General features: G+C 55.3%; 1 protein-coding gene across 5 annotated transcripts; it reads right to left on the bottom strand.

Annotated features, from left to right (window-relative positions):
* Positions 1–783: 783 nt before the first annotated feature.
* KANK4 (KN motif and ankyrin repeat domains 4) lies at positions 784–21,199 on the bottom strand. 5 transcript variants are annotated; one of them, XM_080603116.1, is made up of 10 exons: positions 21,119–21,199; positions 12,467–12,549; positions 10,285–12,195; positions 9,227–9,338; positions 7,644–7,874; positions 6,967–7,054; positions 5,791–6,010; positions 3,888–4,030; positions 2,518–2,718; positions 784–2,152 (listed from the first exon to the last, which is right to left on the bottom strand). In XM_080603116.1, the coding sequence occupies exons 2-10, from the start codon at positions 12,480–12,482 to the stop codon at positions 2,054–2,056; spliced, it is 3,021 nt and encodes a 1,006-aa protein (XP_080459242.1). In that variant the 5' UTR covers positions 12,483–12,549; positions 21,119–21,199; the 3' UTR covers positions 784–2,053. The 5 variants fall into 5 exon arrangements, with proteins under 5 accessions (XP_080459242.1, XP_080459244.1, XP_080459246.1 ...); XM_080603118.1 differs by lacking the exon at positions 21,119–21,199 and adding an exon at positions 18,497–19,432; XM_080603120.1 differs by lacking the exon at positions 21,119–21,199 and adding an exon at positions 17,373–18,483.
* Between the last annotated feature and the right edge of the window lie 1,301 nt (positions 21,200–22,500).

Genomic DNA, 22,500 nt, shown 5'->3' with positions numbered 1-22,500 from the left:
TTGCATAGCACCTGGGCTGCTCCTGCTCTGGGAGCATCTCGCAGGCTGAGAAGTCCCCCGGGGAGAAAGTTTGAGGGGAAAAGAGGAAATATGAGGCCGAGGAATGAAAATAAACATCCGGGGGCTGCGTGCGTTGAGCAGCCCGGGCTGTGGGGACAGAAATGCGAGGGAAGAGGGGAGGCAGGGGAAAGGCTGCAACCACTGCGTCTCCTCGGCGCAGAGCCACAGCACGCCTCAAATCAGGTGTTCTGTCCCCAAATTGTGCGGGGGTGAGCTTGGCGTCCCGAGGGGTCCTGCAGGCGGGCAGCTCTTCCAAAGCGACCCCGCTCCTCTGCGGAGGTTCTCCCACGTTCCTCACTGGAGGCCGGGAAGTTCAGCTCCCGCTGGGGGGCTGCGGGGTAAGCACCGGATCCCTCCCGCGCCCTCAGCACCAGAGTCATGGGAAAAACTTGGTGGAAATGGTCATGAAATGGCGATTGCGGATTTTTGTTTGCAGCTGGGACCAGTGGAGAAGCTGCATGGAGGGGCAATGGGTGCTCAGTGCCCAGGAGGTAAATAGGGGCAACTCCTGAAAAAAAAAATAATAAAAGAAGCCCTGGCTGTGCCTGAAGAAGCTAAAAAGTGAGTGGTTTAATGAAGTGTGTGTATGTGCAGTGCGCCAGGGGCTCCCTTCTCGGCCCTTTTGCTTTTGGAGGTCTGCCTTTGGAGGTCTCTCCATCCCTTCTGCCTCACACCCAGCGAGTGCTGCCCCGAGGGTAACAGGTACAGGAGCAACCACAGGTGGAAGTTTAACTCGGGTTTATTCATACAGGAAGAAGGTAACTCCACTGGGGATGGGGTAAATAAAGGCAAATGGATGTTCTGCGTGGCGAGCGCTTCTGCCTTAAAAAAATGACGGAAGCAGAGAGAATGGAGCGGACACCAGATGTCAGCTGAAAGAAGATTTGCTTTCAGCAGAGGAGATCCCCCGTCAGGGAGCTGTACTATGTGCTGTCAGCTAGGGGCCAGTGACCGCATCCAGGCCCGACAGGGAGCATCCAGCGGGTGCTGACCCGCGACACGGCCCCGCGACATGACATGGCACCGTGACACAGCACTGCGACATGCAGAGACCCACGGCAGCGTGGAGCTGGTTGGAAAGCAGGGGCTGAGCCCTCCCTCGCTCTCTGTCAGCAGGATTTAAGAAAAAAGCCTGCCCTATGTGTTAGCGGGGGTGAGGCTGGACCAGACCCCTCCATCCAACCCCACCTCCTGGGCTGAGGTGGGCACCCAGCAGCCCAGGGCGAGGGGAAGCACGGCACGGCGCGGCTGTTTGCCCGCTCATCACCGTGTCGCCCTGGGCCTGGGTGATGCCAGCAGGGACCTGGCCGGGATCGCTGCTCCTCGCACTGCGCCCAGGCTCCGTGCATGCCGATGGGTGACGTTTCCCTGTCGGCTCGAGCTTAATTAGAAAAAAATTAGAGCCATATGGTTATTATGAATCCAGGCAAAACAATGTCTATGTGTTTGGGTCTGCCGTACTCAAATATTTTCCTACAGCATTAATTTTTAATTCTTACATCAGGCCCGCATAAGCAAACATGAACGGGATTTTATGTCTCCCATAATCCATCCAGCTCGTGTTTGTTGTTACCTACACTGACTAATCACCGCCACCTTCTACACGGGGAAGAGCTAATAATAAATATTAGGACACAAACTTACAAGTTAAATGCGATACAGGTAAGTGCTTGATTAAAAGGCCAGCCGCCACCTAAGGCTACCACGACTAAGTGTTGCTTTCTAATGGGCTTTCCTCCTTCGATTCGGCCGCCGGAGCCGTGCGGAGAGCAGAGCACGGTGAGCGTTAACACAAGGCAATCTGGAAATCGAACTCTCCAAACCACCATTTGAGCCACTTGTGGCAACAGGCATGGCTAAGGCTACACAAGCAGGTTAATGAGGAGAATTAGGCTCCAGGCATGGCTGCGGGTCATCAACCCTGTGTGCTATGAGAGCCTCGGTGCCGTGAGGCCGAGCCTCTCCGTCCTGGCCTCTTCCTCCTCGCTCGGCGTCAGGCGGAGGCGCTGGGGCCGTGCTGGGCGCGACGCAGCAGCGCGGCGATGTCCCCACGGGCGCTCCTCTGGGCGAGGGACAGCGCCGAGTCTCCGTCCTGAGGGAGGGACAGGTGGGCAGCACTCAGATGGGCAACCCGTGTGGCTGCGGCCCACCCGAAGTCAATTAACCCCGGCCAAAATCAATCAGCACAACCAAAATGATCAGCCCACAAGTGATGCGGCCCTGGGGCTGTTCTGAGGGGACTGCGCCAGGCTGGGCCCCTTGCCCCAGGGCTCTGGCTGGGATGTGAGGTGCTGCTGTGCCCCAGGCAGGGGCATGCCGCTAAAAGCAGTGCCCTCAGTAGAAAGCAGGCTGAAATTGTCGTTTCCCAATTAAAACGTGTCACTTAGGATGTCAAACCCACGTGAGTCCTCCCGACGCGAGGCACTGAGGCTGTGCCGGGGCCCGCGCGCGCCTCACCTTGTCCGTCAGCGCGAGCTGGCAGCCGGGCTGGGCCAGCAGCAGCCTGACCATGTCGGCGTTGCCCTGCCGGCAGGCCACCATCAGCGCCGTGGTGCCCTGCTCGTCCTGCAGGTTGACGTCGGCCTGGCAGGACAGCAGGGCCCGCACCATGTCCTCCCGCTCGTGGCTCACCCCCAGCATGAGGGCGGTCTGGCCTCCCTGTGAACGCACCCGCAGCTCAGCACCGCTTGCCCCGTGCCTACTGCCTGCCCGCTCACACAGGTGTTATAACAGTGCATATTCCTACTGCATTTGTAACAATATCGCCTGTTATTACCACATATATATTATTATAACACACATTCCTGTTGCGTATATAATAGCAGTGCATGTTACTGCATACAGCCTATGGTATTTATATTATAATCATGCATATTCTTATTGCATACCATGTATTGTTACATATTGTTATTATGGCACATTATTGTATATTATTCCATACTACTGTTAAATAACACTGGGGCTGTCAGAGGTACTGGCAACAGACCTCTCCTTGTTAGCAGCACGGCTGCACCGAGGCTCTTTGCAGCAGCAAAAAATCACCCAGCTCCCAGCTTGTCCCAGCCACGGGTCCCCCTCACCCCGCTGGACACTTCACCTTAGGTCTGGACTAACTTTTAGGGCTGTTTGAAAGCAGAGCTGGATGAAGGCATTGCCACCGCTGAGACCCAAAGGTGTGACTCTACAACAAAATGGCTGCCTGCCAGGAAAGCAGGCCCAGCTCCCGGACCTGAGGTCCACACCGAACCTGGTACCGCTTCTGCAGATGTTAACTTTCTAGCTCCGGAAAACTATTTTGCAAAATTTTCAACCTTTTTTTTGTTTGTTTGTTTCTTAATATTTATCCAGCTCTCGCCTCACTTCGCAGGGAGCCGTGGGGTGGCCACTGAGCGATTTAGCTGGGGTTGCTTTTGTAATTTTTGGAAAACAGCAACTCCTACCCAACATCTACCTCTGAGCCTCAGCCTGCGGTTCATGCAGTACAAGTCACTGGAATTACACCCCCCGGAAATGTGCCTGGGGACACGATGTTGAGGGGGGTTATTCCCTCACCAGCCTGTTTTGCTCAGCCACAGCCTGAATTTATGCCGCACCCGCCCCCTGCGCTGCCCACCCGCTCAGATTTCACCAAACGCTCAGCAAACATCTCCCAGGGCCGCCTCCTCCGGCCAAACCTCCTGGCTCTCCTTCCAGCCCGGCCGACTGTGGGAACAACAGGAATTTGGCCATTGTGGTCGTAAACAAACGAGCAGGAGCTCGGCCGGCTTTGGTTTGGGAACATTTTTGCCAACCACGCGAGCCCTGCAGACCCCCTGCACCCCACGCACCTGGGCGGCTCGCACGTTGACGTCCCCCTCCTTCAGCAGCCTCATCACCACGGCCATGTCCTCACTCGTCTCGGCGGCCGCCAGCGGGGTGAGCATCACGGCCGTGTAGCCCGCTCGGTTCGGCAGGTCCAGGCGGCAGACCCCTGGCAGGGGGGGCACAGCGGGGGCGAGCAGGGTTCAGCCCCGCCAGGAACCACCCAGAGGAGGGAGCCGAGGGAAGGGAGAGCAAAAGGGAGACACGCGATGTGTGGCGTGGAAGGATAAGGTGGCTGTGGCCGCAAGGCCAGCAGTGCTGCCTGCACTGGGGGGAAGGATCCGACCTAGAACCGAAGCTCGGTCAGCAGCAATTTTCATAGTTATACAGGATTGAGCCTTATCTGCATTGCATATCCATTCATTAAGGGTCTTGTGAGCACAGCATTAAACGACCTTTATGTATGTTGCTACATTTAATTATAATTCCTGAGGTCAACTCAATTAACTTTGATGACCAAATTATAGCCTAAAACAAAAATGATGGTGGATAATTTTATGCCCTGGGCACCCACCAGGTGTGGAGCTGTTTGTTTTACCTCCTCAAAGGAGGGAGCAGCAGAAAGGTGAAGGTCCCCTAAGGGCGCTGCACACCTCATCTTGCCACGCTTTGCTCATCACTGGGGTTTAGCACCGCTGGCTCAGAGGAGCTCTGGAAGTATTTTCTAAGCTCTGTCCTGGTGGCTGGCACGTCCACAGGGGATTTGGGAGCTCAGCGCCATCGTGTGCATTGCCACCAAGAGTGTCCCGACAAGGAGCACTCTCTGCTGAGCCTCTCGGCACCAAAAATCTTAGAGTGTTTTATACTCTGGGATTTCAGGCCTGGTTTTTAATCTGTTTAATTTCCAGGCGAGGCTCTTATGCTGGCAGTCTGACCACTGGATATCTCCACAGCTAATCACTGAAGAAATGGATGAATTTCATAGCAAAATGCAGTTTTTACTCTGAGGCCTTTCTCATGCTGTTCTCAAGGACTTTATTTTTTTTTTTTCAAATTGAAGGGCCTGTTTCCAGCTACAAGGATCCCACTGGCACATGCTCTCCAGAAGCACGCTGCTCCCCGTGTTTTGGGTCAGGGCAAGCTCCTGTGACAACAAGCCAGCAAGCCTGTGACAACAATGGGCACATAGATGTGTATGATAATATGCCATTTCCCTAACATTTAACGATTGTCTTGCCCATGAAAAGAGGCCAAAGTGCCTCTATTCTTTCTGAAAGTGCGTGCATTATTTTTTCCCCCAGTACACTCTCAGCTGAAAGTCTCTTTCTTTGCAATGCGAGCTGAAAGTTCAATAGTTTAAAATGCAATTTTCCTGCAGTGCTGTGAGCTTTGTTACACTCGGGTCTGAGCCCCCAGCTCCAAGCCACAACATGGCACTGGCTGCTACAAGATGCTGGGGGAGCCCCTGGAGGGACCAAGCAGTGCAACCATCCCATCCGTTCCCCTTGCCCACAGCAACCCTGAGCCATTTCCAAAGCCCTCAACACTAATGAGCCTTAATGCTCTTGATGGGCCTCAGCTGGGACCCTCACACACACCCATGAGCTATGCAGGAGGGTGCTGGTCTCCAGCTCACACACATCTCCTGGACGGACCATGGATGGCCCCATGCTTGTCTGCTGGAAGGCTCCCGGGCATGTAGGTTGTAGTTGGTCCCCAGCCCACCTCCCTCTGCTCCTGACTGGACTTCCCGGGCGGACCTGAGACCCCATTCACCATTTGCCATGTGTCGATGGACCCCGCTACCTGGCTCTGGCCACCACGGTCAGGCCCAGTGGGACCATGCCCTGTCAGTGAGAGCAACACAAAATGTCCTCCGCACCCGTACCCAACAAAAGCCATTGCCAAGCAGAGCGCTGCTGCTCCTACCTGTGTCCAGCAGGAGCTTTGCAATCGGGAAGTTGGAGTGGGAGACGCTGTAGTGAAGAGCTGTGTTGCCGTTCCTGTCAGCCAGGTTGACCACTGCCTCCAGGAGCTGCGGCTGGATGGCTCCCAGCGCCTGGAGGTAGGCTGCGACCGCCTCGGGGCTGGAGGACTTGCGACTCGACACCCGGAACCACTCCTGGCAGACGGTGCTGAGGACGTGCCGCTGCAAACGCCACCGTCACCTTACCCCCGGGCTCTGGGCGAGCCAACACCCACTCCCCGCCTGCCCTGGTGTCTCACGTGCTGACTGTGTGGTGAAGCACCTACCCGTGACCCAGCCTAGCTCTTAAATTAATTCCTTTTATCAAAATAAAAGCAATAAAACACACAAAAATTGCTCCACCACCTCAAATCCACAGTGACCACTGGCCCTCCAGGGGCAGGTCAGGGCTGTCCTGCCCCAGGAGCAGCCAGGCCGCAGTTTGGGGCCTGCACCCCACATGGCACAGACCAGGCTCCGGACAGTCTCCTTCTCCACCTGATACAGCAAAGCACCTCATGAGAGAACCACCCTAAAAAAAATAAAGTCCAAAATATGTTAAAGCTTAATGAGCAGCCACTGGAACCAATTAGTCACGGGGAGTCTCCCTGTAACTGTGTGTACTGCCAGGGCCATCACTTTCTCAGAGGGGCTGAGCAAATTGCTTGCTGTCCAGATGGAGAAAAATGGGGGAGAAAATGGTGCTGTGAGTGGATTTGGAAGCATGGTGCTAAAAATCCCTTCCCAGCAGAGCAGAGGGGTTGTCATCCTGCAAACCTGCCGCTGCCCCGGCTCCTCGCCCTGCACCACTTTGTCCTGTGCTCTGGCATCTTCCAGCCAGTATTTAGCTTGTGGTTTTGTGATTGCTGTTATAACTTAAGGGGGAAAGGAATTTCCTGTGGTAACATGAATGAGTAATCAGAGAAAGCTTTCATCTTCTTCTTCTTCTCCCCCCCCCCCCCTTCCTTTCTTTTTGGCTATTCTAAACCAACTCAGAGGTTATCCTGTCCCATCTCCTTACCAAGCTGTCCATGGCATGGTAGGGCGCAGCCTATAATGCACCGTTAGGATAATCTTATCCATTAAACATAACAGAGAGTGGGAACTGCATTTGAAATTTGATTGAAAAATATCTGTACCAGATGCTCGTCACTTGTGGTCCTTATTTCTGAGAGGTGCTGGCTGAGCAGCTGGCAGTCGGCAAGGAAATCTTCAGAGGGTTTGCATCTAGAGGGAAAATACTTTTGTAAGCCCAACATGAAGCAGAACTTGCAAGTGGCATTGAGGCAGGAAGGATAATGTGCAGTTTAGGTCAGAATACTTTAAACGCTTATTTAAGTACTTAACTTTAGGGACACAGGTTGTCCCATTGACCTGAATCAGATTTTAGATACAAAGTCAAGCACTTTTTAAAGTCTTTAAGTCCAGAGTCTCATATCTGTACGAACTTCATCTTTTACAAGAATCCTTAAGCTGGAAAAAGAAATTTTATCCCTGAATCTGCAAAGCACTTGACTTAGAAAGTTTACTTGCGGAGGGAGAAATAAGCTAATTCTCACCAAATATGACTCACTCCGCCTTTTCCACAATCAACTGTTGGGCCTGAATCAATCCCCACTAGATTGTGTAGTAACTCAGAAAATATTTAGCTCTTTAAAAGCCTTTTCCCGTGTCTCCAGAAGCCAACAACTGCCTTTCCACTGAGGACATGAAGCACCATCCCCAGCCCTGCAGGAGTGACCAGACAAAGTGCCATACCTCCTGGGGGTTTAGAAATGCCATGGAAAGCACGCTCACTCCTCGGCTTTCTGGTTACCTGTCAGCCTTGTGCTCAGTGCCAGGCGTTGCTTCTGCCACAGGCTCCTGCAGGTCATCATCTTCACGTCTCTCCTGCGAGGAGGTGCCTGATGAAGCCCCCTTGCTTTCACCTCCACCTTCCTCCTGTGTGGGCTCCAAACCGCCAGCTCTTCTCTCAGTCTCGCTCTCCGCGTCCCCCTCCGATGGGCTGTCTTCGCAACTTGTGTCTTCGCTTGAAGTCGTTTCGTAGCTATTTGAGGACACCACATGTTACTCACTCCTCTCCCATCGGCAACCACATGGCCTGACCAAGACTCATTGAAGACACCCCCTGACTCCAATGGGCCTTGGATGAAGCCCGGTGTGATACACAAGTTAGAAGGTTAGAGCCACAGCCAAACCTGGGGTTAGTCTTTTTTTGTCTTCTTAAGGCAGCGGGAGCACAATAGATGCAGTTAATTAGCAGCAGGCAAGGTTACTTCAAGGACTGCTTGGTTGGTTTGAAGGGATGGCCACCACACCAGCCCCAGCATGGCCAGGCGAGGGCTCCATGCCACCCACCCACCACGAGAAATATGGGCAGGTGGCATGTTTGGGGGTGGCAAACTTGAGGACCACTAGGCAAAAACTGTGCTTGCTCCTCCAGCAGGGACTTGAGTCCACCTTTCAAGTAGCTCTGCTAGAGACACCTCTCATGATTGTCCAAAAGTATTAATAACAATAGTATTTTCCATGAGACAGAACATTTAACTCTGATGGATCCTTCTCAAACTTGTCAGGATTCCTCTACTTACTACACATTTTACCCCTACATTTCAGTGACTGTTAGTAGAAGCTCTACTCAACAAGAGTGAGTAAAACCTGATGAAGCCAAGAGCAGTAGCCACTGAGCTGGAAACTGGGTGGGGAAATACCTGTGAGCAGAAACCAGCATTTAACCTTGCACACATAGCTGTGTGCTCAGCAAAGGGAAAGTGAAATTTCTGCCCTCTCCAATGCCAGCACAAGTGTTTCTTGGTAGAAGAGGTGCCCGTGCTGCAATCAGAGCTGCATCTACAGCACATGTTGTTGGATCCGGTTAGCTCAAAGGCCGAAGCGAATTCAATACTGGATACACAGGGAACTGCTTATTGGAGCACAAACTAAAATACAGATCTCCTTCACCCCAGGACAATTCCTTGTTTACTGATCGTTTTTTCTCTCTCCCAGAACCAACTTTTGTTGGCCGTTGCTGGAGTGCAGGGGTAGGTTAGTGGCAGCGTGCCCACCCAGGCAATGCAGACCTCCTCCAAACCCACCCAAGTTAGTGGACATCGTCCCATGGGCCCAGCTGGGTTTGGATGAAGCCCGAAAAGATTGGTGTGCAGAGTATCGGTCCCCAGGGGTGTCTCTCAGTGCCCTGAAAACACCAACATCCTGGTCTTTTCTACAGGGTTACTTACAGGTTATCAGGTTAAAGAAGGGATAAAAGAGGCTCCATTTCAAATGGCCTTTTAATCAAGAGGTTTGGAGAGGAAAAGAGGAGAAAAAGAATGACTTCTTCAGCGATACAGAGGACGTTACATGTTAAAAGGCAGTTTTATCTTCTCAGCGGATGCTTACCCACCATTTACCCCAACAAACTGAAGATTCTTTTTGGTCCCATTGCCTCCTGCATGGAAACCATAACCCTTCTTTTTCATGATAGATTTAAGACTTGTGGTTGGAGAGATTTCTAGCAAAATACAAAGTAACAGATTAATTAAGCAGTTGTGCCGTAATTATCAATGATTATTCGCAACCTGTAGCAACAAACTACAAATCATAACCGTAAGCATCTTAGTACTTCATCTTACAAGATTCTTTTTACACCTTGCAAAAAAGCTGATGTATCTGGCCACAATCTGAACCTGCCCGGACACCTTAAAAATACAGGTCTCAAACATCTTCAAGTGGCTGGGAATAGAAAGTGACTGGGAATTATATATGTGTTCTGCGAATATAAGTAGGCTTTACTCTTGTAATATTTTTTTTCCCAATATTTATGTTACAGCCCCGCCCATAATACTATATGGATGAGTCTTTCCATCGGAGTTTGAATCGTCTCACTACGTATTGCTATTACAGGTCACAGCTATTTGTGAGGTCCTTCTGACAGTGAACAGGGAGCCTTCAGTTTTGGATTCTCAGCTTTATAAAGCTAAAATTATTCTGTTTGAACAGCTGTGTGACTGGGACAGGTCTGTTCCCAGCCTAGCTGCTCAGTTCGCTTGAACTGGTTCTGGTTCTGGTGAACTGATTTACCCCAGAGCATCTGATCCCTGCATGCTTGCAAATTGAGGTGTCCAACTGAGAAAAATGGCAAGCGGGGTTATTTGATGGAACAGCCACAAGGATGGCCACTTTTGGAAGTGATCCTTTGTATGACTGAGTCACAGCTTTTATCAGCTTTTACATATTTTTGTTTGCTTTTTAATTTATTTATTTTAAGGTCACATGGCTTATGAAGACAGGAAATTTGCCTTCCTCAAACATACATTTTTAGGAGGGGCTATTTCATTTCTGATCTCTTGCATACTTGTTACACCTCTGAGCTCCACTGCATTGCACCTGCCTGACGCTCCATTAAATGGGGAGAGATTCAGCCCGGACACGTTGAAACCTATGCCAATGTTATTTACCCAACTGTTGATAGTGCGTGTTCGAATTCTCCTTATCTGCTGGCCTCTGCGTAGAGTAGGCAGACAGCAACGAGTTTAAGGAATTAACTAATTGGTTCTGGATGGAGCTGAGCTTGGAGGCCGGCTGTTTGATAGCGCTTGCTAGCTCAGGGTAGCCATGCTCCAAACACATCCACTGCTCCTGCAGCAGCTCCTGGATTTTCTTTACATATTGGCCTATGGGGTCAACAGCAGGGAAATCTTTGTGGTCAGGGTGACCGTCATCTTCCATCCCATCTTCAGTTTTGTCTTCATCGAAGCCTGCCTTGGTTTTGTCTGTGTTTGAGTCAGTTTTTGTTGCTCGATAGCTTGCCGCAGTCGCTGCATGAGCAGCGAGACTCTGAGTATCGTAGTTATTTCTCTGGTTTTGGTTGTCATCGCTGAATTGCTCGTCAATCTTCAGCTCAGTTAAGCACGGGGCATGAAAGCCAGGCTCCAGGTCAGCTTCGGTCTCTGTAAGCTCAGCAAAATGTCCAGGTCCCTCTGTGCCACCACCTGCCCATCCCTGCTCTCCCTGAGCACTCACCTCCACCGCCCGTGAGTTCATGTTGTCCGCTCTGTGCACACCGCACCCGATGGATTTGGTGGAGAGCGGGATATTTACATTCACACCCTTGTCATGGGCTTCCTTGGAGCCATTCACGTGTGAGGGTTCGGTGTTCACCGCAGCATCGTAGTACTGCAACGTGCTGCTGCGCCGCCCAGATGGTGCCGTGGCCACTTGCGTGTTCTCCCGGCACAGCTGCTCTTCCAGCTGGGCTTTGGAGCTGGCCAGTAACTTGATGCTCTTCTCCTTTTCCTTGATCTCATGATCCTGCTGCTCCAACACTGCTCTAATCTGCTCCAGCTCTTCTTTCTTCTTGCTCAGCTGTTCCTCCAGCGTGGCAATCTGCTGCTTCAGAGCGGCAATCCCACCAGGCTCACCTGCCTCTCCTCCCCGCTCCTCGTCCTCTTGAGTGCGGGCACCCCCGTATTCATCTTCCTTCAGCACACTTGGAGCGATTTCACTTATGCTTTTCTCCACTCTCCCAGGGCTCACGCTTCCCTCTGCGAGCTGGGGGGCACCCGGCGAGGCTGGCACCGCGTCGGCAGCATCGCCCTCCTCGGCCCCGCTCTCCACCACCACCTGAAGCTGCTGCACCGCGGCGTGCTGGCCCTGCCATGGGGGCTGTGCGGGTGCCCTCTCCTTGGGGACCTCCCCGTGCCAGCCCTCCCGCACGGGGCTGCCTTTCCCTGGCTGCTCCTGCTGCTGCAGGAACGAGTCCTGGGGCAGGCTCGAGGTGATGCCGTCGGGTGAACGCAGCGCGGGACGAAACGTGCTTTCAGGGCAGCTCTCATTGTCACCAGGCTGGGAGGGTGACCGGAGGGGACACAGCCCGCACCCATCCCCAGCCGGGGGCTGGCCGGGCGGCAGCGCCGCGGGCATGCTGGAGGCTCGCAGCAGCTGCGGCCGCCCCTGGAGCTCATCCTCCCAGCGCACCAGCTCAGCATGCCGCCGCGTCTCGGCCAGGAGGGCTTTCCTGCGGTAGCTGGGCTCCTCGCCGGGCACGGGGGGCCGCGGCGTCTCCTCTGCCCCCAGCGATGCCTTGCGCTGTGCGCGGCACGAGGTGGCCAGCCAGCCTGGGCCAGCGGCGGCCGCGTACCCGCGGGAGCCGTTCTCGGGCAGGCTGAAGTTTCGGGGCAGCGTGCTGAATTTCGGCTGCTTGGCTTTGCGGTGGATGTGGACCCTCCTGATGGTGTTCCCTTTCTCAATGTCGTCCACGTACTTCAGGAAGTCCAGGTCCAGGTGGAAGCCGTACGGCGTCTCCACGGAGTAGGGGAGGCTTCGGGGCTGCTGCCCGTCCCCGTTGGGCTGGGGCGGCTGGCCGGTTGCTGAAACAACCATGGGGAAAAGAAAAAAGATTGAATTTTGGAAAGCTGCTAGATCAAAAATAACATGAATTAAGTAGGTGTTCAGAGCAGGAGGGAAATGACCACGACAAGCTCCGCTTTGACACTCCTGGCCCTAGTGTGCATCTACAGAAAACAGTTAATCTACGGTATTTCTGGTAAGAAAATTACTTCCGGGCTTGGTTTTTTTTTTTTTTTGGTGTGGGTTTTTCAAGAAACGAACAAGGAAACAAACATCCCGTGACGGCCGTACCATCTGTCTTCTCCATGGTGTGGTCTGGTCAGGCTGTCAGTGCCCCATCCTCTGACAAGCTGCGGCAGATGAGCTGGTTCGCCCTTGAAAAAAAAGAAACAATTTTAATGTAAAAAAGCCCCATCATCTGAACTTAATCCATCCTTAAAGCCTTCCACTTCTTCACAGGACCCCCCTCGCTTCCTGTGCTCTGCAGCCCGGCTGTGCCTGCTCAGCACTTCCAAGCGTGCTCGAATCAATAGCTCCTTCGCCGGCGGGAACCACTCACAGCCACATCCCAGGGAGCTCCTTCTGATGAAATATCCCTGCATTATGGATGGTTTTCACTGTGAAAGAGAATGGAGAGGTGTTCAGGAGAATTTCTGTTGGGTTTGAGAGATGGCACAGGGACTCTTTGCTGATTGCTGTAAGCTGGATGTAGTCTGCAACAGCTATCCTACATAAAATATCATCTCCTCTGAAAACAGCACGGGATATAAACGACACACAGAAGTGACTGGATTGCCACCTTAAAAAGAAATGCTTAACAACCAAAGATTTAAAGTAATGTTATAACAAAACTTAAAAAAAAGAGCATGAGACCTCACCACATTGCACTGAGACACAGACAAATTACGTTCCCATCAGGGAGGATCTTTGGGTGGAGATCTGCCTTTATTCCTGCTACGGGGCAAAAAGTGAGTTTTTCTGTTGGAGATTTTCCTTCGAGCATCTAACACGGTTCCAGGCCAGCGAAAAGCTTCTTGTCCAAGTGCATACCTGGCCCCAGGGGAATGGCAGGGCAGGGCCACGCGGCCCCCAGCCCACGCCAGGCTGGCCAGGCAGCTGGGAAGGTCGCCGGGGCTGCTCATTTCAGAGCCCCGCTCACATTCACCTCACTGACCAAACTCGCAGGGTCTGAATTCATTTTCTGCTCTTCGTGTTTTGCCTCCATAACCTCTTGCACTTGGCTGAGCTTCCAGGGCTCCCCACGAATGGGCTCAGGCTGCCTTTGCCCCTCGCTTCGCCTGATGCCGCACGTGTCTGGCCCCGGTCTCATTCGTCTTCCTGGGTTTGGAACTGTCTTTCAAGACCTCTGGCTCATTCCCCATCCCAGGAGAAGCTCTGCCTTGCAGGCTTTCTCCAGCCTGCATCTTCCCAATTCTCTTTTTCTTACATGATCGTTTTTGCATTTTGTAGCTCTTTTTGTAGCTTTCTTCTGATGGAAAATGCGAGGTAAATGGGTAAGGGTATACAGAGCACAGAGGTGCTGCTGTTATTCTCTTCTGGAAGCACTGAAATGACTTTTTAACTGCAACGTGTTTTAATGATGTTTTAACTACAACGGCGACCAGCCGGGAAAACGCCGTCACATCCCGCTGCGTTGTTAGCGTGGGATGGATGCTTGGAGAGATCAGAACCTGTCAGAGGAACCATCAGTTCTGTCCTTACGCCAGACAAGTTCGTGGTCAGTTTATGGCCCAGATGGAAAGCTCGGAGGGTCCCCAAGGCAAGGAGACCACCAGCGCTCTCGGGAACACCTCCAGGGCCGGTACCTCCTGCCCCATGGAGCCAGCGCCACGCGGACCGACAGACGCCTGGTGCGTTCCTGAATTAATAGCACTTTTGCTATGAAAGGCAACGTCTTCTGTCTCCTGCCAATAAATAGCAGGCGCCAAAACAAGCACTAATCTCTTCCTCAAATGTGTTTTTTTTTTAAGTTTTCTGATTACAGTCAATTACGGAGCGATTAGGAATCCCAGCTACGGTCCAACCAGCCACATTTCACTCCTCTAGGTCGTTTACTTAGAGGGAGGGGAAAAAAAAAAGCTAAGCAATAGGACGCTTCTTAATATCTAGATAATTACACCTAATTGGTTCCTTTATGAACTGGCTGGGTCCCAACTCTGCAGTCCAAATTGCTGCTACGACTTTTCTCTTTTGACCGACCTACTCCAAAATCGCCTCGTAACAGGATGTGGAGCATCCCCGGCCAGCTCGTTGGTGCTCCTGTGTCCCCCTTGAGCCGTCCAGGAGCAGCAGCAGCAGCACCTTGGCCCTCATGGGTGCACTCGGTACCTGTCCTGGTGCACGGCAATGTCCTCGTGCGTGGTGATATCCTCGTGCATGGATGTGTCCTCATGCACGGTGGTGTCCTCACCCACTCACCTCACCCCCTCGGCTCTGGGAGTGCTCGTCCTCTGGCCAAGACTCGAGGATGGGCAGCACTTTCTAGTAAGTCTCCATCCCGCTACGCTGAGCCTGGGCCAGGTTTGGGGTTTTGCTGGCTCTCCCCCTGAAGGACACCGCTTTGCTCTCCGGGCAGGCAGCATCGCACACGCTGCAGCGCTGAATTTCAGCTTTACTGGGCAGAAAGGCAGCGGGGACGGCCAGCCCAGGTATGAGTGGCGTTCCCTTTCTCAAGGCAGCACGAATATATACACAAAAAGGGAAATCGAGAAGGCAACAGCACTGACCGAAGGCATCTCATTGCCGCGGGCAGCCGCTCGCAGTGGCAATGCGCTGCCTTTTACACAGCCGTGCCTGATGCTGCTTCTTTGCAGCCACATTTAACCCTTCCTTCCCCTGCACCCCTCCCTCGCTGTTCAGCCCCCCCTCCCCGTGCCAGCACAGACGAGAGCAGCATCACAGCCTGCAAGATTTACAGAGCAAATTAACTGACCCGCAGAGACGAATAGATACAGATTTCACTCGCTGTGAGCATCTTGCTGGTGGTTTGAAATGAGAACCATTTAACCCTGCGACTACAGCAAGCAGATAACTCACCCCCGCTGAGCAGCGCATTAACACAGCCTCATTAGCTCTAGCACAACATTATTTTTTTTAGCTCTGCTTGTCGTTTTCTCCTGCACTGCAGCAACCGGCGTTCGCACCTTGTTGCAGCAGGAGAATGTCCGCCAGGACGGCGGCGTGTCCCGTTACCTGCTCGTGCTGCCCCTACCACGCGTGCCGCCCTCCGAGGGCTCCGTCCCCGCGCTGCGGGCAGCGGCTGAGCGCGCCGTGCCGCAGCCGCGCGGCTCCAGTTGTTAGAAAGTTGGTCAGCTGACCGGTGACCTTGCTGGAAAAGCAAATACAAGTTTACGACAAGGAGCACAAAAGAGGGATTAATTTTCCAGCAAGCCAGCGCATCGATCTCGCATGACCTTCCTGAGGACAGTTCGAGCCTGCTGCATCAAATTAGCCACTTTTCACGGCGCGTTTATCTGTTCCACAAAAACACCGGTTGCTGCTTGGGCTACCACCGGCGTGTCCCCCTTATCAGGAAAGATAATGTATAAAAAGGTCAATTATTAACGAAACCCCTCCTATTATACCTGATGCTGCAGGCTGCGCCCCGGGCTGGCTCTCCGCCGGCTCCGCTTCGCAGGCTGCAGGCATTAGTTATTCTGCTCGGCGCCGGGCGCGGAAACGCAAGCAGCTGCCACAATTAAAAGGCAGCCTCTTGATTAGCAGCCGCAGCGGGCTCGGCGTTGCGATCAGTCCTGCTGCAGCCCCGCTCCCAGGCACTGCCGACCGGAGCAGGACGGGGCGAGCGGCGGCTGCCCTGCTGCAGGGAGGCAGGGGCACAGCCCCGTGCTGCCGGGGCCAGACGAACCAAGCCACCCTTTCGCACCGGGGGTACTGGTGCCAGCTTAGATTTCGGGTGGGCAGCCAGCCCCCGGGGCAAACACGGCGTGCTTTTGCCTGCTCGTGATAGTGCACATCCCGCAGCTCCTGCCCCGGGGTTTCCGTAGGGCTTTGCTGAATTGCTGGCACCCCCAGGCTGGCAACAGAGAAATAAAAGTCAGCTTCTGCTCTGAAGTTCCCCAAACGTGGCGCTTTCCAAGGCGGAGTTTCAGGCAGCAGTGCCCGCTGACGCCAGCTGTGCCCGCACCCACATGGACCCAGGGTGCGAACGGGCCAGGACGGAGGATGCTCGGCGCGGGGCTGCTCCACGTGCCGGCTTTCGCCAAGGACTGGCAGCACGAAGCGGGGCCAGCGCCCTTCCCTAGGGTGTAGCACAGTGTAACCAAAGCAGTCGTGTGAGCAGGGAGAATGCCTGGAGGCACTGCAAGGCAGCGCTGCCGGCACTCCGTCTGCTTCTTCTTACGCGACTGCAAAGCGGGACTTTGCCCGCCGCAGCTTCAAGAAAAGCAGGGCTCTGCCTTCGCAGGAAGCCGAACAGCCAGGAAACGTGCAGAAGCGGAAGCAGCGCGGCCTTGCGAGCGCTCCCCGAGGCACGGACGGGTTAACTTGTACTCGAGAACCGCGGGACAAGCCCCGGAGCCTGCCAAGCGCCGTCCTTCCCACGCCGCCACCGTCGGCACCCATGGGTCAAAGCGAGCTTCGGAGCACGCTGGCTCGTTGAGTGCTTTCTGCAAGTATTTTGGGGCCGATTCCTCTGGTTTAGTTACACTTGCACGTCTTTTCTGAGCATATTGACGGGGGTTTCACCACACAGAGCAGCAGGACAGAAAAATAAACGCCTTTCTGTACGGCACCGACTTTAAAATAACACTCACAGAATTGGTTTTCTTTTTCCACTGAAAAAACCTAGCAAGAAACTTTGGTTTGTAGCATTTCCTCCTTGCAGTCACACACATCAGACCTACATTTTCTGCCAGATTCAATCCCCATGGGACTGGAGAAGGTCTTCAGGCCTGTGTCCCCGTATGTAAGCGGCAACTGCGACTGAACGGAGTCAAAAATGCGAATGAATTAACGACGGACTGGCACTTGATGGACCTAGGGCACCCAGCCCTGCCTGCCTGCATGCTCCACCCTGCTGAGTACCTTGCTCAGAGCAGGAGACGGGAGCATTTCTCCCGGGCCATGGTCCCGACGGCCCCGCCAGAGCGAGCGTGGGGCTGTCGTGTGTTCGGACACCCAGAGGGCTCCCGCGTGCCGCGCTCCGGCCGCCTCTCACCTTGTGCTCACTCAGGACAGGGGACGGCGGTCTCAAACCGCTGCTGCCTCACATTACGGCGTTTGCTCCGCAGGCTGCTCCCGCGGATGACAGGAACCAGACGTCCCCGAAACACCCCCCCGGTCCCTCCCCGTCCCCGCCGGGCCCGCCGCAGCCCCGGGGTGCCGGATGCTGCGGCGGGGAGCTCTGCGACCGCTCGGCACCGCCGGGAAGCGCTGCACCCAGGCGGTCTGCGGGCTTGCACAACGCCTGGCGGGCACACCGAGCACGGACACGGCCTCCCTCCCGGGGAATTGCTGCCGGAGGGATTTTCAGTTCGGTTTCACCACACGGGAGGAAAAGCGGTGCGCTGCCAGTCGGCCGGGGGCACCCGCACGGGTGGGAGCTCCGGCACGGGAAGGAGTTTCCTTCCAGGCAGAGAAATACAAGTCTGAAAACTCCGTGGCACTAACTAAATGAAAGCAGTCTGAAGGCCCAGCTTGCCTTGCTTGTTGGTATAATTAAAAAGGTTCGTACAAAGGGCGAGAAAGCAGGATTCCAGCGTAAGCCATTTGCAGCCTCAGCAGCCAGAAGGTGGCTTGTGAAGGTCCCCGTGCCTCCGCTTGGAGGGACTCACAGCGGAAGCAGCGATGGACGTGCCTGCAGGAATGCTGGCAGCCGAATAATTCGCCCAGCACCACTTACTGAACATCCCGATCGCTTCCAGGGTAACTGTGCAGCCCTCTGAGTCCGGCGGCACTCAAACGGCCGCCCCCAGGCGCCCTGTCAAACAGCGCACTGACGGTGCGGATATCCCGATTTTATTAAGCTGCTTATTGCTGTTTAATAACAGCAGCGAGCTCCCTGCCAGCACGTCCATTAGGGACGGTTCAGGACGAGACGGGGAGTATCAGATGTCCCCGCTCCCCCTCTTTTATGGCTCACCGGCTGGGGAAAATGATCACATCCATCCCCTGCTCTGATAACCTCTGTTAGCTGACCTTCAGCTTGCTCCAGCTACGGTCTCAGAAAGGCTTTGGTCTGTTCTCACGGTTTTATCACGTTCCTTGAACCTGTGGCGTTCTCCCTGAGGTCTCCTTTCCCAGAGCCAGGTAACCCAAAAAAAAAGAAAAAAAGAAAACCACCTGCAAACATGAATCCGAAGCGCTCCGAAGTCAGAAGGCAAAGAAATTCGGAAGTTTCTCATTTCTCGCGTTTCCTCTTTCTGCCTCAATCCCTCCACTTTGGAGGCTTCTGGCCCTGCCCAAGCTGCTGATTTCCTTCTCCTTGACCGGGGACATGTCGTCCTTCGCTGCCCCGTTACCAGGTGTGGCCATCCATGGGGTCAGAGAAGCTGGCAGCAACTCAACGACAGCGGGGGCTGTCCTCGGCTTGGCCAGGATTTGGTGCCCCCCAAATTTGGTGGAGGAGGAAGGGAAGGGAGGGTGCCCTGCTGCGTCCGCTCCCCTCGGTGCTTAGTCAGAGACGAAAACTCTGCGTTTGTGGAACTGGACAAACCCACAGCGATACATAAATAACACTTCCTAACCCCACAGCCTGAGAAAGCTCAAAAAAAAAAAAAGCGCGCCTGTGGTTGCCCAAAGCGAGCTGTGGAGCCGGGCTCTGCTGTGGCTGGCGCTGATAAAGGTCCCTCCAGCAGCACATCCCATCAGCTTCAGGGTGATTAAACCCAGAGCAGTCTTAAAAGCCCTTCTGCAGCTACACGGGACCCCGGCCACTGGAAACCCCTCTGCAGGCTGATGGGGGCAGCAGGGGACGGACGCGCCACCGCCCCGCAGTGCCGTCGGGCAGGGGGGCAGCAGTCGGGGCTCTGCGCTGAGATTTTTGTCCCAGCTCACGCTGCCGCTCCCCTCGCTGGTGCTGAGGCGCGTGTTCAACGGAGGAATGGGCTGAAATTATAGATTTAAACCAAGCTAATTCAGAAGACCGGAGCCACCCCGCGTTTCACATTTCTGACTCCAGCAACCCCTTCATTTTGGCAGCGTATTATCGTAATAACTTGGTCCAGCTTCGTTTTCATGTGAAACCTCAGATGCGTAGGACTTGCAGACTCCGGAAACATTAATTCCACCGAGGCCTAAAATAAATACGGATTAAGAAGGAGCTCTCTGCATCTGGTTCCTCCCCGTCGCTTTGTCTCGGAGACGGCCGCGTGCGAAAAGTTGGAGCTGGGACTCCTCGCTCCCGCGCCCCAGCCAGGCTCACGTGTTCTTTGGGACCGACCGAAACCTGCACCTCTCTGCTCCCGGCATCGCTCGGGTGCCAAAATCGGGTGGTGTGCGGGGCGAGCCCCTGCCCCTCGTCCCTGGGGGCTGGCCGATCCCTTTGCTTTGGACCCAGAGCCACAAAGACGTGCTGTGAGCCAGGAGCATCCCCGGCACCGCGACGTGCCGGGGGGAATCTGTACAAAACCTCCACGGCCGAAGCAGCGGGGCACGGCCCAGGTTCTCCCAGCCGTGGGGTTTGTCGCTGCTGTTTCTGTTCACAAATAACTTGGAAACTCTCAGAGCGGGGAACGGGAGGGCCCCCGTGAGCACAGCACCAGGCTCACTCGCTTTCGTATTCCGGTTTCAGGATTATTTTAATTTATCCGCCACCTGATCGCTCCTCAACCACAAATTCTCATGCAGCGAGCTGCTCATCACTCAGGCTGTCATTCTGGCAGATGTATTTATTTCTGAAGTATTACAGCCGAAGCGACAGCTAATCAATCACGGACCTGAGGGCACGGGCTCCCCCCTCCAAGTTGCCGTGTCGGGGAAGAGATCAGATTTTTCCGCCAAGTCCATCCCAAACCGAACGCGAGCCACAGGGACGACTACGAAACGGGCGCGAAGGCGGACGCTGGTATTTCCCCCGGGGCTGCCCTTCGCCCTGCCCTCTGCTGCAGTCCCTGCGCTGCGCGTGATGGATTTTCGGATGCTCGACCTTTCACTCGGAGCTAAATATTTTATTTCTGGGTTAGCCGGCGGACAAAGGAAACGCTTCCCAGCAGTGCCATGTCCCACAGCTGCGTGCTGAGGGTTATGTCTGCGTGTCCTGGACGGAGGCACCGGAGATGGCCCCGTGCGGGAGCGCCCTTGGGGAGGTGAACATCACGCGGGGCAGCTGCCGACCGCCTCGAGCCCACTCGCGTGGCTCTCGCCGTCATTCCACCCTCTTGCTGCCGCCACCTCATGCCTCCCCGGGGCACCTGGGGGATCTGAGCGCCTGGCCTCTGCCACACGGACCTCGGTGACCCAACCGCCGTCCAGCCCCGCACGGCAGCGCCCTGCTCACGCTCGGCGGTGGGAGCCAGGCGTCTCGGCGAGCTCAGCACCCCGAAGCGCGTGCTGGGGTGGTCGCTGCGGGGAGGCTGTGCCCGCGCCTCCGCTCGCTGTGGGGGTGCAACGAGCGGGACCCCCGCTCTCGGCCCCCCCAGGGATGCGACGCCTGCCGCGGTACCGGACCTAGGGCCAAGCCCCGCGGGACAGCAGGCTCGCGGAACCGGAGGCAGCAAGGAGTTACGGTGCCAGGAGTTTCAGCGGGGAACGGGGAGAGGATGGAGGACACCGGAGCCCCCCCCCCCCCGCCCCGCACCCCAACACCCCCCGGCAGCATCCCTGCGCGCTGCGCATCCCCCTGCGCGCCCCCAAGAAGTACCCCGGGCACTTCTCCCCGCCCCTCCCCGGCCCCAAACACGGCCCCCCCCGGGACCGCGACCCCCCGATCGCCCCCCCAAACTCCCCCCCCGGCCCCGGCCCTACCTGGCAGCGGCCGTGCCGCGGCCCCGCTGCCTCCTGCGGGCGGCCCCGGGCGCGGGGGGGGCGGAGCGGGGCGGGCCGGGGGCGGGCACCGGGGGGGGCCGGGGGGAGCAGGACAGAACCGCACTTTTTTTTTCTTTTCCTCTTTTTTTTTTTTGTTTTCCCTTTTTCCCCCTTTTTCCCCCCTTTTTCCCTCTTTTTTCCTTTTTTCCTTTTATTTTTCCCCTCTTTTTTTTTTTTCCCCTTCTGAATGTGTTACTGTGCTGGGTTCCTTTTTTTTTTTTTTTTTTTTAATGTTTTATTTATACTTTTCTAGCCCAGCAACCCATCCTGTTTGCACAGATGCAGATCAAAAGCAGCGGGAAGGGGAACCGGGGGCCAGGCTGCATCTGCACGCACTGCACCCACCCAGCACCGCCCACCCCAACTGGGTCCCGCACCTACACCCTAACGGGGCAACATGGAGAAAACCTAAAGGCAGCACGACATGAGCTCTGAGCCTCCTCGGGCATTTATCTCACTCCATGGGATCTCCCCGCTTGTCAGCTGCCCGCCCTCAGCTGGCCACTGGGCCATGGCGCTGGGCTGTATGGTGCTGGGCCCTATGGAGCTGGGCCCTATGGAGCTGGGCCCTATGGTGCTGGGCCTTATAGTGCTGGGCCCTATGGAGCTGGACCCTATGGAGCTGGGCCCTACAGAGCTGGGCCTTACAAAGCTGGGCCCTGCAAAGCTGGGCCCTGCAAAGCTGGGCCCTACAGAGCTGGGCCCTACGGAGCTGGGCCCTATGGAGCTGGGTCCTATGGAGCTGGGCTCCACAGTGCTGGGCCCTGTGGTGCTCGGCCCTACAGTGCTGGGCCCCATGGTGCTGGGCCCCGTGGTGCTGGAGCTATGGGCTGCAGAATATGGCCCCTGGCCCTCATGACACCTCCATGGAAAAGGGTGAGGGGATGAGAGCCAGCACCCAGGGCAAGGTGTCTGCAGGCGAGCGGCATGGTCAGGGCTCCCCAAGCCAAGCTGGCAATAGTGCTCCCATCTCCCCGTAGCTGCAAAGAGTTTTTTTTTCACCAGCATCACCATCTGTGGAGGTGGGAGATGACTCCCACACCGCTTTCTCCTCCTGTTCCCAAACAAACCCATCCCGGCAGTGCAGCAGGGCCCTGAGTTTGCTCGGCCATTGCCCAGCCCCGGGCTCGTGCCCAGAGCCCCGGTGGGTCCCCGAGCCGTGCTGAGAGTGACGAGGCTCGTGCAGCAGGCACTTTGGGCACCTACAGGAAGCTCTTGTGGTCGCTGGCATTCGGCTGAGCTTGTGTTTTGTTCTCTTTTCCCAGGGGTTAGATTAAAATGCTAAAAAGTCGGGGGGGAGCTGGGTGAAGAAGTACAGCGGT

The sequence above is a fragment of the Anser brachyrhynchus genome (assembly GCF_964034855.1).
Source record: "Anser brachyrhynchus genome assembly, chromosome: 8".
NCBI classification, from domain to species: Eukaryota; Metazoa; Chordata; class Aves; order Anseriformes; family Anatidae; genus Anser; species Anser brachyrhynchus.
The sequence above is the reverse complement of the archived record's forward strand: the minus strand, read 5'-3'. Positions and strand labels throughout refer to the sequence as shown.